Here is a 14,968-nt window from a genome sequence, read left to right on the forward strand (position 1 = left end):
GACACAATACAGATAACAGTATCTGTCACGTGACACAGATAGCAGTGCGTATCTGACATGCCGTATTTCTACACACGCAGAGACTCTGACAGAGAGTCTGTAGTTAATGTCAACAGTATATAAGCAGCTATCCTAGTGGCCTATTAGCTGAGTTATATCAGTATATGACGTGGTGTGAGCACTGTGTTCTGATTGGTTAATACTGAACAATACCATTAACGTTAGTAAAGTTAGGATTGTAGGTATCTGCACGATATAGACGTCATTTTCCCAGGTTCCTACTCCTAACTACTATAACTCCTAACTACTACTAGTAGTAGTATAGAGGTAATACTAACTACTATAACTCCTAACTACTAGTAGTAGTATAGAGGTAATACTAACTACTATAACTCCTAACTACTACTAGTAGTATAGAGGTAATACTAACTACTATAACTCCTAACTACTACTAGTAGTATAGAGGTAATACTAACTACTATAACTCCTAACTACTACTAGTAGTATAGAGGTAATACTAACGATTGTACTATTAACAGGCTGATAACCACCTGCAGGTGTATAATGGTTTTTAAATCAGACAATATCAGTGGATAGCAGGATTAAATTAGAATATATTTTCAGATACTAGGTAAATTTATTATGCAGGTCATATTCTATTCAGTGAATTATATCCTCAGAATTTGAGGTAGATCTGACTAATATTATAGTCACCTGGAATGTGGACTCTTAAACCAAGGTCAATTAAGTAATTAAGTATTTACTTGCCACTAAAGATGGGTATTTTGTAGACTACACTAGATTACAAAGTAGAGTATTAGCTGAGATTTGGGGATTTACCAAGGACCAACAGTATTTTCCTCAAGTATATACTACTATTTAAGCAGGGAGCAGTTCATTGGCAATATAGCAAATCTATCTTTTTAGTTTGAGTCCGGTTAAGGATTGTAGTTAGAGTACACAATTTAAACTACTAATTAGTAATTAGTAATTAGTAGTCCTATAGAGGTAATCTAAACCCCTGTAGTCAGGCGTACATTAGGATCATTATTTAGATCAATGGGGTAAATCTAACCCCCCTCCCCCTTAAACAGGCAGTTCGATATAGCTAAAAAAGGCAATAAGTTACCCAATACCCAATGTTAATCCGCTTGAAGAAGTTGCTTAGTTAACCTTAGTATATTCCCTATAATATAATATAACATAACATAATAATATAACAAGGTCACGCGTCATGTAACATGTATGTAACACGCGTCACCACCTAATAACATAACTAACAACCATTAACACTTCTAACTTTATGTTATAGGTTTAAAACTCTCCTCTCAACAAAATACCAGCTCACTTAACAACATTACCACTCATCGCCACTTTAACATCACCACTTTAACATCACCACTATAACATCACCACTTTAACATTACCACTTTAACATTACCACTATAACTATAACATTACCACTATAACATTACCACTATAACTATAACATTACCACTATAACATTACCACTATAACATTACCACTTCTCTCAACTTGTCTCAAGTCTCAACTTGTCTCATATTCTCTAATCACCACGTCTCTTAAAACTATGTGAGGTTATCTTCTTCATCGCCACATTTCCCTGTACAGTGTACACTGACACACAGCAAATCTCACTAAACTGTCAATCTCATACTGTCACTAGTCTGACTCTTATTCCACGGAGCTGTTTAAACTTTAGGCCGTAGGGCCAATAGTGGGGGCCGGGGGGGGGAGCAGCCGGCAGTATTAATGGATCACTGAATGTGGTCTGCATCATGTGTAGTTGAATGGTTATAATTTATATACAGTACAGAGTACAGAGTACAGAGTAGGGGCGTGCAGTATAGACAAGCAAGATTGTAGGGCTTAGCATTGATTCACTAGTAGTAAATAACAACACACTAGATATTAGTAACAAGTCAGTATCTTCCTTTGTTGATAAGAATGTGGTTTTCTCTTTGTTTGGTTCTAACATGCAATAGAATGATAACCACGCAATCATCAACTAAAGTTACCATTATTTGAACTACTACAACACGTTTTATGATCTTCTAAAGAGATTTTCCATGACCCCATTATATTTTGAATTATATCAATGCAATTAGTAAAATGTGTATTAGTAAACCATAGAAGCTGTAATGAATTTTATAAAATAAAAAGGACTATAAATCTCTCATCTAGTATGTAACCAGTGTACCTTATATTATCTGGGTGTAACAGAATAACGGAATAATGACCCAATTATTTTACAATTCTGCCAATTAAAGCCGCTACACATGCAGCAGCTACACTAATGTTCCTGAACACGCCTAATATCACGTGATACTACACCTAGCTCTCATTGGTCCTCCACAGCAAATGCAGCTCTCTGATTGGTCAGTGAGAACCCCAAATACCGACTCTAAACAATCCAGGAGCGTTTCCTGGTTTGAGTATTGTTATAACACAATACGAGACAATAGAGGGAATAGAGCTGAGGGAGCATGCAGTGCAGTAGTGGGGCTAGTAATGTTACATGACGTTATTATACGGGATATTATTACAGAGGGAGGTTATGTTTGTGTACAGGGACTAGAGATGTGAGGCATTATTCTCACTTGGCAGCTGGCTGGGGAGCTCTTTACTGTTCTCACTTGGCAGCAAATCAAAACATAACCACTGCTATATTGTGACCCACTATCATGTGAATTGTGCAGTGTTATATGTTCAATTTAAACTAATTACAAGTAAAGACTACAAATCTATTACATTTATTGAGGACGTTACAGAAGGAATTGATTTAATGTAGTTGGAGGAGTCCTAACTCTCCTCACGTCCGAAAATGGCGTTTCTCTTGTATCAAATATGTGTATTAATGGTCCATGTTTTGTTACATTATATAGGATTAATTGTACTTTCTTGTGTAACCCTCTGGAACACAGTTTTAACACATATTATCAGTATGAAAGTAGAGTATTATCAGTGTAAGAGGACAAAAACAATCTTATCAGGGCTAATGTTACCAGTTTTAAATTGTATTTAATCAGAATACAGTAAGAACAGTAGTTTTAAACTAAGCCTTTATCTCCGGTCATAAAGCAGCTTAATTCTCTTTAACTCTAGTGAAGTGTATTTTTTACCAAATGACCAGGACAACCTAAAAAGGGATTTGTTTACAGTATTGAAGAGTTAAGGTACTGTACGATATACTTGAAGAGTGTAAACCTTGCACGGGGTAGTGAGTAACATGAACTATAATAAGTTTGACAAGCACACACAGGTTTCAAATAATACTTTTACTAGAGCAGTACACTTACTTTATATTTAACATGTACAATGTACAAATTGTACATGTTACTAGAAGTGTAACAGTATGTACTGTATAGACTACCATATCATTACCATGCATTAACTGAGACACTCCCAGTTTAAACAGCCCCTATTTAAAGAGCGTGTTACCCTCTATTACTACACAGTGCCACCCTACTATTAGTATTTCAGTGACTGTTACCATGGTAATTGGTAACAGGTTACTCCCAGTTACCATGGTAACAGGTTAGCAAGCAACCTTACTGCACTCAATCAGAACAGTGTTAACTTTGCTCAATCAACTTTTAAACAGTGTTAACTTTGCTCAATCAACTTTTAAACAGTGTTAACTTTGCTCAATCAACTTTTAAACAGTGTTAACTTTGCTCAATCAACTTTTAAACAGTGTTAACTTTGCTCAATCAACTTTTAAACAGTGTTAACTTTGCTCAATCAACTTTTAAACAGTGTTAACTTTGCTCAATCAACTTTTAAACAGTGTTAACTTTGCTCAATCAGATTAATGGTGTCAACTCATCTGGCAGACGTTTTACTAACAGGTATTGATTGAAACTTCCTGTAATTGATAGAGTTTCTCAAGATAGCTGTGTAATGAGACGAGCTGTAATATAAGGTTCCTGGTTGGGTAATAATAAGGTTCCTGGTTATAGACTGTGTGCTCTGAACCGTTACTAACCGTTACTAACCGTTACTAACTGTTAACGACTGTGGAGTGAAGAAATTATAAATGTTCTGAATTACCTTGTCTGTGTTTTTTGAGCAATGTTATAATTTATGTAAGAGAAATAAAATGAATACAATTATTAAGGTGTTTTAAAACATTTTACTGAAAAGACTGAAACGTATAATAACATATTCGCATGTTTATGCTTCATAAACATAACATTTGGCGCAAACAAAACGATCGGACCAACATGAAACACGTCTTGTTTTCTCTCGCTTGAAAACCAATAATTTAAATTGACATTTGAATGTGGTATCATAATAATATAATATTCTCTCAATTCAGCAGTCTGTCAGCTTGTATCCACTACCCAGGCCAGGATACCAGGATACTTTGTATCCAGGGTAGATTATAGTTTATTTCAGTCTGATTCTCCATAATATGTTCAGTGTAAACCAATTAGTAACCTCGGTCTCCCAGTGTAATGATAATAATATGCTACAGTGTAAGAGGTATAATGATCTATAATACGCTCTTCTGCCCGCTAAACATATAAAACCTGAGACTAACACACTGTACTTTACTGTACTTACTGTACATTACTACTGTAAAAGTAGAAATGTTGCTTCCCTCGTTGTTAAAGTTAATGGGAGCACATTACTTATAATGCATCATAATGGAATAGTAGAAAAGTGTCAAGTCTCCTTCAAATTGGATCGTTACTATAGCAACCGTTATACTATTAAATTAGTAAATTATCGATCTAATATTCTAGTTAACCCTTCCATTAACTCTCTAAATAATAATATTAGCCAGTAACCAGTAACCAGTAGTCATGATATTAACTTAAAACCCAGTATAATCCAGCCAGCTTGAATTCTTGATAACCAATATGTTAGAAGAGCAACGACGCCAGTAAACAACTAAATGATAATTTAACCAATCAACTGTAAACTAAAACAAATAATCATCTCGACATTTAAACGAGCTGCTTCAGAGCAAACTGTTCTGAGCTTTATTCACTAATTATGTCAAGGTCAATTATTATACTAATTATTATTCTAATAATTATGCGGATAATTAAATTAATTATACTAATTGTGTTGATTAACACGTCCTGTAAAGCGATGAAGAATAAACTTAACATAAAAACGTATTATAACCAACTTTCTAATTCACTACTATCACGGACAGTTAAATGAGGGTTGTAACCAAATTCGCGTTAAAAAATATTCTATTATTTACTTAATTTAATATTAATCTTTAATAACCTAGTCAATAGTGGTGACAACCTCCGTGAAAAAAGGAAAACAGTGTCTGATTTAATCAATTGTGCTGTAAATATAAACTTGTTTCAGTCGGCAGGCTGACAATTTTGTTTTTTCTCGTTATAAAGGCAACATCCTGTAAATGTGAAACTGTTCAACCTAAAAATCAAATAATTTATAAACGGAAATGCTCCTTTGAACGATTATTTTTCGTTTAAGTCTTTTCTGTACAAATATATAATCAATATCATCAATAAATTACACTAATAATACGACTCGCATCCTGATAATATATAAGTTGTAAAACACAACTTTTTATTTCCTTATAAATCCTCAATTTCAATATTTATTACGATTTTATCAAACCTGTTTAATTAATAAATTAAACGTGTTAGATAAAATCACGTGTGTTTTACAACTTAGATCGACAGTAAATCAAGACGCTAAAAATCCACGGAATGTTCGGAATTTAAAGAAATAGTCTCAGTTCTGGGATTCTCATTGTCAAAGTCACGTGACAATAATAGAGCGTCCTGATTGGGCCCCATGAGGGAGGTGGGTAGTCCTCTAATCTCACTAGGTCGGCTCTGTGATGAGATAAGAGACGACAGAGAGGCGATGTGTTCTGCACGTGTGGGGATCTCATCACGTGACGGAGGGTCGCTGTTGAGAGGGGGCGGGGAGAGTTCAGGGGACATGGGCAGGAAGTTGTTATCTAGCGGGGGGAGGCTCCTCACAAACTCACCACAGTCGGGGGTGGGACGTCCTGAGATTAGTTATAATTAATAAGCTAGTTATATAATTACTGATATAGGTTTGTGAAATTGATTGACTCAAGATAATATATCTGTTCTATGTCCCTACTGCTAACTTAGCAAGTTTCCCAATGCAGCTGTTCTCCCAATTAACAAATTAACTAATTAATTAGCTACTAACCTAAGAAGTCTTGCTCCCCTACATCAGGTCTGCCCAGATATTCCTGCTCCTCCTGATGTCTCCTGTATATCTCGTGCGGATCAGGAGGAGGAGAAAGAGGAACGTATTTGCTACTGTCGCACTTGACAGGGTCTGCTTGCGGCATGTTACTGTAGATATTCTGACTGTTGAGCAGCGTGTTCAGAGTTAGACTCCTGTCTCCTGTTATAGTGGGAGTTAGTGGGGGGGGGGGGGGGGGGGTACAGTTACTTGTTAGTGAGGGACTGAGGGGCCGGGGGGGAGGGGGTAGTTAGTGGATTAACTAATTAACTAATTAACTAATTGTATAATTACCAGTATCTCCCCCAGGAATGTCTCCACACTGCACCTTGTCAGGCTCGTTAAAAGCAGGATCACTGAGTGAAAAGTAACCTTCACTGTCGATATGAGACTTCATCTTCTTCTCGTTATAACCGTAGTAGTTACTGGGGAGTAATTAGTTTAGTAATTAGTAGTAGTTACTGGGGAGTAATTGGTTTAGTAATTAGTAGTAGTTACTGGGGAGTAATTGGTTTAGTAATTTGATAAGATTAGCTAGTTTAGTAATTATTTGGTACCAAAGCAAAATCCATACATATCCTGTTAGTTATTAATGAACAAACTTATCAATTATTAAGTAGATTTATTAGTTAAATAATCGATAAATCTATAAACACATTAGTAAATGATAAAGTTAATTATCTAATTAGTTAACTAATAATCTAATTAGCCCAGTTACCTATATCCTTTCTCAGAAATGTAGTCCTGTTGTAAGTTTTGTAGTTGGTTCGTCAGCGCTTCAAAAGCAGACAGTCTATCACACTCTCCTCCTGTAATTAGAGTTAATTAATTATCTAATTAGTAGCTGATTGATTCTAATTAATTATCTCATTACTATACATACAAATATGTTACAAGTTGATAACATCGCCAAAAGAATAGACTGTAGTCTATGTGTAATATTTACTGTGTAAAACTAACTGTGGTTTTAGTTCTCAAGGCAACAATAAGCTTCAAAAATAATATCAAGTAGTGATCTCTCTATACTTGATAAGCGGCTGGGAGATATTCTTTAATAACAGTATAATACTCTAATTAATATAGACTACTGTAAATACGGTTCTAGTCCGTACTGTCCAGTTACTAATTAACTAATTAAGTGATTAACTAATTACCTCCGTCTATATTGTACGCTTTAACAGTGTCCGGTTCTAGTCCGTACTGTTCGGTTACTAATTAACTAATTAAGTGATTAACTAATTACCTCCGTCAATATTGTACGCTTTAACAGTGTCCGGTTCTAGTCCGTACTGTTCGGTTACTAATTAACTAATTAAGTGATTAACTAATTACCTCCGTCTATATTGTACGCTTTAACAGTGTCCGGTTCTAGTCCGTACTGTTCGGTTACTAATTAACTAATTAAGTGATTAACTAATTACCTCCGTCAATATTGTACGCTTTAACAGTGTCCGGTTCTATTCCGTACTGTTCGGTTACTAATTAACTAATTAAGTGATTAACTAATTACCTCCGTCAATATTGTACGCTTTAACAGTGTCCGGTTCTAGTCCGTACTGTTCGGTTACTAATTAACTAATTAAGTGATTAACTAATTACCTCCGTCTATATTGTACGCTTTAACAGTGTCCGGTTCTAGTCCGTACTGTTCGGTTACTAATTAACTAATTAAGTGATTAACTAATTACCTCCGTCTATATTGTACGCTTTAACAGTGTCCGGTTCTAGTCCGTACTGTTCGGTTACTAATTAACTAATTAAGTGATTAACTAATTACCTCCGTCTATATTGTACGCTTTAACAGTGTCCGGTTCTAACTTCTAGTCCGTACTGTTCGGTTACTAATTAACTAATTAAGTGATTAACTAATTACCTCCGTCTATATTGTACGCTTTAACAGTGTCCGGTTCTAGTCCGTACTGTTCGTCTAGGTCGGCGTACTCGTACTCGTAGGCGGGTAGTTTAGTGGGAGCGTAGTTCAGTTTGTGCTGGTTGTTGGCTCTGTTACAGATCACTACTATAATTACTATAAACACTAGTGATATCAACACTACTGCTCCTGAGAGAGATACAGTGATTAGTTAATTAGCTAATTCGTTAATTCGTTGATTAGTTAATTGGGTGATCAAGTACATGGATATGTTTAGACAATTGGTTTATTTGAAATTGATAGAAGATCAATCAATATTATTTATTGGCTTAGTCAAACTCAATCTAAAGTGGTTAAGCTACTAATTAACGTGATAATTACCTATCAAGAAAGGAAGGTATCTGTCCAGCCAAGTTTTCTCAGAGGAAGTTTTCTCGTAATCTCCTGGACCTTTACCTGCCATTATAGAAATCCATAACAGCGTCTGAAAATATATTATAGAATCAATGTTATATAATATATATAGTTTCCACAAACAAACAAACAAAATATGTTGTGCTAGGGATCAGGGCTTATGTGTTACCTGATGCCGGGTCATATTTAATTAATTATTTATTATTATTATTTTGTATAATAATCAATAATACTGATATTATATTTGCTCATGTCATTGTAAGGATGCGCAGTAAATTTGATATTAAATCATAAAATCAGTTTGACTGTCCTGTTTGAGACAGATTGAACTAAATATCATACATATTTCTTATATTTCTACATATTATTTCCTATATATCTACATATTTTATAGTCTGCGCTAGAGTTAGTCTGCGCTAATCAGTAACTAATTATGGAAATTCTATCCTATATATAACATTGTGATCTGGATAATGAGAGTTGACAGTGTTTTGAAATATATAATGAAAATTAACAGCACGTTATAAAAATATGGAATATAGGATTACTCTAGTACTTGTCACTAAGTTCTGAAAATAACAAATATTAAAATATAGAGATGTAGAGATAATATAGAGATTTTTCGTCGGCCGGGTGGTGTAGTGGTAATTCACTCGCCTCCCAAGCGGAAGACCGGGGTTCAAACCCCGTCTGAGGCAGGCAGGCCAGGTCACCAAGCTGTGATTGGTACAGGATTTATCCTGGTAATTATGCTCGGAGGATATCAGTGACGCGATTCCCACTACAGTGTAAGCTGCAGTGTAGCTGTAAAGTCTACCGCCATTCGGAATGAGTGTGAACTTGCTTACCAGGCAATCATGATTTCCGCTTGGTACTCATCAGGTCTCTAAGAAAGCCAACAGTGTGCTGATATGCACTGTCATATGTACTTCCTAGAAGCAGCACACGGCCCATTTCGGACTTGCACGAGTTATAATTATTAAAAATAGAGATGTTATTCAATGAGTTCACGTAGCTTCAATAAGTTCTATAACTGTGACTACATTTCTAGCTACTAGATTTGACCTTATTTGGTCATGATTCTTGAAAAGAAGTGTAATAAAGCATAGGCTGATCTTCATAAAGACTCACTGTAACACACACAAAGGATTTATGAAGGAGCATAATATCCTTACTCCCTAAACTTTGTAATCTTAATAATAACCACGATATTTTATAATCAGGATTACACTGTTTTTAGTGTCAAACCACCTGCTACCTCAGCTCTAGTAGTTTAGTAGTTTAGTACAGTATAGTGCTATGTTACATAGCCTATGTAGTAGTATAGTACACTACTAGTGGTCTAGTGTACACTAGATAGTAAAATACCCGTGATACAGTTTCTAAAAGCTTGGGTAAGCTAAAATTTCACGCAAAATTGTCTACGCGCCAATAATTATGACACCCTGCTGTACTCTGTAGCAGTGGTTTTTATGTGTGAATACAGAACTGGTACTTAGTCACCCTACGCGCGTGGGGTGGACTCCTGGGGTGGACTTTTATTCAGCGCGTATTTTGTAGCCTGTTCAACTTGACGTTTTGAATCGTTACTATCTCAATGTCACAGATACATAGAATGTGAGGTGATCATCTGAAAGAGAAACGTCTCAGCTTTCACCTGGTGTAAAGTTTATCTTTGTTCTCAAAATATAGCTCGCTCAGTGTGCAACAGAAGTTGACATTACAATAACCACGTCCGCGACCGGTCGTCAGATACCGGAGTCTTGCACAAAATTGGGTCCCTAAATTAAAATTTTATGACACAGTTACGATGAACTAGTGTCTAGGGAAACATTTGGTGAAAGTTTCAACTCTCTACTATAAAAATAGCGATAGTTATTGAAGATAAACCGTGAGAAACTCCCTCTTGTCGAGATCAACGCTCTAGGAACCTCCCTTCTGTACCACGTGACAACGATTAGAGCGTCACGTGACACAAGTGCGCGCGTTGGCTCGAACATTCTCGTGGGAAATCCTGATTGCCTGATCGATCTGGTGGGAAATCCTGATTGCTACGGAAAGGGCTGACAACCACTGTTATTTTCGTTCCTCAATTTTCCAGTTCACTTGCTCAGTGCTGTCAGTTGTTTTTTGTTTGCCCTGCTAAATAAATTTCACTCCGTCATAATCCCCTACTCCCCTATCCAATGAACTGTTTCTGTTACAGCTGCCATTCTGTTGACTTGACCCTAACTTAGTCTTATCATTGTCACTTGATAACTTTATCCGTGTGCACTTTCTCGAAACTCACTTATCTTTGTCAAGACTCAGCTAGTCTCAGATCTAAATGTTGCCTTAACAGACTTACTGGTCACTGCACTAGGCCCTCCTTTAAATGCAAATATCATATGAGCAGCCGATCGATTTATTGCTTGAACTGTGCATCCTTTTTTTAAAATACATAAGGTCAATTTTTCTATCGTGAAACTTAGTCACTGAAAGTGAAGACAACGCAATCTGGCTGTGCCGGTTCCCCTCTGCCTAGATCACTTAGAATATCCATAGTTAGCAATACTTTAATCGTTTAATGCAGCGATATAGCCAGTTATTAATGCCACATTGTAGATTTTAGCCTGTTCCAATCATCCTTATATCGAGTTAATGAAATTTATGAAATTGCCTACCGTTCAAATCGCTCTCTGTTGTTAGCACCACACTGATTAACTACAATGTTCCAATTTTTTAGAATTATGTCCGACATAATTCTAATTTTTGCTGTTACAGCAGATAGTTATGGTGAAATGGCACGCAGGAATAAGTCATCCCTGTCCTCCAAAAAGCACATGAAAAGGTACTTGGTAAGCCATGTCTTTTCCAATATCAAATCCAATGTATCACAATCTGTGGACTTTTTACTCAAAAACTAGATTGATTAATTGATAATTCATTGCTGATTGTTCACGCGCCCTGTATGGAAGTATAGTTGTGGAACACAACAAGAAAATTGAGAATAATCTTGTGCGAGGGTAGGGACCCAGATGTCGTTTCTAACCCAAATAAACTTTAAGGAGGCTTCTCATCAGTAGCCGCACCTCCTTACTCGGTTTCTGAACTGGAATTCTATGGGCTTCCAGACGGCCAGACCGAGTATTACCACCCCATCCTTCTAGAGTTCATCACAAGTAGCACCCACCTTGAAGATCTTTGACACCCAGACACACCCCATTGGCGAACAAACTTTGGATATAATCTTACATGCTCCCGAAGGAATCCCTGGTTTATGGTCTTTCTCATCGTCACCAGCACTTTCACTAGAGTCACCAGCCCTTTCACTGGAGTCATCAGCCCAATCACTGAAGTATACAGAAGTATAGTTGTGGAACACAACAAGAAAATTGAGAATAATCTTGTGCGAGGGTAGGGACCCAGATGTCGTTTCTAACCCAAATAAACTTTAAGGAGGCTTCTCATCAGTAGCCGCACCTCCTTACTCGGTTTCTGAACTGGAATTCTATGGGCTTCCAGACGGCCAGACCGAGTATTACCACCCCATCCTTCTAGAGTTCATCACAAGTAGCACCCACCTTGAAGATCTTTGACACCCAGACACACCCCATTGGCGAACAAACTTTGGATATAATCTTACATGCTCCCGAAGGAATCCCTGGTTTATGGTCTTTCTCATCGTCACCAGCACTTTCACTAGAGTCACCAGCCCTTTCACTGGAGTCATCAGCCCAATCACTGAAGTATACAGAAGTATAGTTGTGGAACACAACAAGAAAATTGAGAATAATCTTGTGCGAGGGTAGGGACCCAGATGTCGTTTCTAACCCAAATAAACTTTAAGGAGGCTTCTCATCAGTAGCCGCACCTCCTTACTCGGTTTCTGAACTGGAATTCTATGGGCTTCCAGACGGCCAGACCGAGTATTACCACCCCATCCTTCTAGAGTTCATCACAAGTAGCACCCACCTTGAAGATCTTTGACACCCAGACACACCCCATTGGCGAACAAACTTTGGATATAATCTTACATGCTCCCGAAGGAATCCCTGGTTTATGGTCTTTCTCATCGTCACCAGCACTTTCACTAGAGTCACCAGCCCTTTCACTGGAGTCATCAGCCCAATCACTGAAGTATACAGAAGTATAGTTGTGGAACACAACAAGAAAATTGAGAATAATCTTGTGCGAGGGTAGGGACCCAGATGTCGTTTCTAACCCAAATAAACTTTAAGGAGGCTTCTCATCAGTAGCCGCACCTCCTTACTCGGTTTCTGAACTGGAATTCTATGGGCTTCCAGACGGCCAGACCGAGTATTACCACCCCATCCTTCTAGAGTTCATCACAAGTAGCACCCACCTTGAAGATCTTTGACACCCAGACACACCCCATTGGCGAACAAACTTTGGATATAATCTTACATGCTCCCGAAGGAATCCCTGGTTTATGGTCTTTCTCATCGTCACCAGCACTTTCACTAGAGTCACCAGCCCTTTCACTGGAGTCATCAGCCCAATCACTGAAGTATACAGAAGTATAGTTGTGGAACACAACAAGAAAATTGAGAATAATCTTGTGCGAGGGTAGGGACCCAGATGTCGTTTCTAACCCAAATAAACTTTAAGGAGGCTTGGTAATGGTAATCCGCATACTCCAGGAAGAATTGAAGCAATCTCAAGAGAAAAGAAGGGAATCTGGATCCTTCGTCGGATCGTCACAGAGCTTAGAGGGGAGCTCTACGCTTCACTGGCCATGCAAAGCAGGGAGAGTGACGGAGGCGGAGGCACTGTTGGCTGCTGGAGCTGACATTAACAAGCTGGACAGAGCGCAGTTGAACCCTTTCATGGACGCGATCAACTCAGGTAAATCATTTGACCGCCTTAACAATATGGGTTTATCTAACATTGGTAATAGTAGCAAGAGGTTTTAGTCATGTGTTTGATTACAGCACAGTGTGAAACCCTGAAGCATACGTCGAGCTCTAAACTCTGTTTTGTCTGATAATCAATTATTTGAATATTGAAGGATTAAATTTGGTAACTTGATGATCACATAATTAACAGGACAGGTCGACTGTGCTAGATGGCTGCTGAGGCAAGACGGTTGAAAGCTCCAGCCCGAGATATGGTCGTTTTGTAGGGAGAGGGGGCTAGAGTCAGTGCTAACAGCTTAACAGAAGGTAAAATCCTGAACTTTTGTTCATTGATTCTTTGAATCAATGAACAGATTCAAAGAATCAATGAACAATCGTTCAGATGTAAAAATTATTTATTCACTATTTTGCATTACATTTAGTTACAGGACTGACATGCGACATCCGTCGTTGACCTTTGTCTTTATTTCAGCAAGGTACGGAGAGTGATCCATGGCTGTCCCGATAGACCCACTCAGACTCCTGCCGGAAGATACTCCTCCGGTTGATCCAGATGAGACAGTTCTAGCAGATGATCAGTTACAGACTGAAGAACATATCCCACAGATCAATGCGTCAATATCTGCAAATGAAGGTACTTCAATCTGCTCTTCTTGTATGTGTCTTTGTGCCTGCGTCTGTGATTGTACTGAAGTGTACTCTGTGTGTTTGTGCCTGTGTCTGTCTTTGTATCGAGTGTGTGTCTCTGATTGTACTGCGTGTGTCTGTAATTGTAATGTAGTGTACTGAAGTGAACTATGTGTGTTTATGTGTGTGTGTCTGTGTGTGTATGTGTCTGTGTGTGTATGTGTCTGTGTGTGTTTGTGGGTGTGTTTGTGGGTGTGTGTGTATGTCTGTGTGTATCTGTGTCTGTCTGTGTGTCCGTCTGTGTCTGTGTGTGTCTGTGTTTATGCTGTGTCTGTGTGTCTATGTCTGTATGTGTTTGTGGGTGTGTGTATCTGTCTGTCTGTCTGTGTGTGTGTGTGTGTGTGTGTGTGTGTGTGTGTGTGTGTGTGTGTGTGTGTGTGTGTGTGTGTGTGTGTGTGTGTGTGTGTGTGTGTGTGTGTGTGTGTGTGTGTGTGTGTGTGTGTGTGTGTGTGTGTGTGTGTGTGTGTGTGTGTGTGTGTGTGTGTGTGTGTGTGTGTGTGTGTGTGTGTGTGTGTGTGTGTGTGTGTGTGTGTGTGTGTGTGTGTGTGTGTGTGTGTGTGTGTGTGTGTGTGTGTGTGTGTGTGTGTGTGTGTGTGTGTGTGCGCGCGCGCGCGCGCGCGCGCGTGTGTGTGTGTGTGTGTGTGTGTGTGTGTGTGTGTGTGTGTGTGTGTGTGTGTGTGTGTGTGTGTGTGTGTGTGTGTGTGTGTGTGTGTGTGTGTGTGTGTGTGTTCTTTCATAGAAGTTGTTATTTCCAAGATACGAAGTTCGAAAAGCTTGCATTTAGTAATAGACGAATTTTGCAGCTGATATCAGAATCGAAATGATGATGGTACTACACGAGATGCTCATGGAAAAGGTATCAGTTTGCTTTCCCCCTCCCACGAGCAGTGCAAAGTGT

General features: G+C 38.1%; 1 protein-coding gene across 1 annotated transcript in view; it reads right to left on the bottom strand.

Moving 5' to 3' along the window:
* Positions 1-4,133: 4,133 nt before the first annotated feature.
* Positions 4,134-14,968, bottom strand: part of LOC134813693 (protocadherin gamma-A4-like) — a 50,354-nt gene continuing 39,519 nt past the window's right edge. Inside the window, exons 18-23 of the mRNA XM_063821538.1 lie at positions 8,492-8,594; positions 8,114-8,299; positions 6,959-7,049; positions 6,535-6,665; positions 6,202-6,402; positions 4,134-6,031 (exon numbers count right to left, since the gene is read on the bottom strand). Of these exons, the coding sequence (XP_063677608.1) occupies positions 5,709-6,031; positions 6,202-6,402; positions 6,535-6,665; positions 6,959-7,049; positions 8,114-8,299; positions 8,492-8,594 (1,035 nt within the window). The 3' untranslated portion in view covers positions 4,134-5,708. The remainder of the gene's footprint in view (positions 6,032-6,201; positions 6,403-6,534; positions 6,666-6,958; positions 7,050-8,113; positions 8,300-8,491; positions 8,595-14,968) is intronic.

This window comes from Bolinopsis microptera, chromosome 4 (genome assembly GCF_026151205.1).
Source record: "Bolinopsis microptera isolate Bmic1 chromosome 4, MBARI_Bmic_1.0, whole genome shotgun sequence".
Taxonomy (NCBI): domain Eukaryota; kingdom Metazoa; phylum Ctenophora; class Tentaculata; order Lobata; family Bolinopsidae; genus Bolinopsis; species Bolinopsis microptera.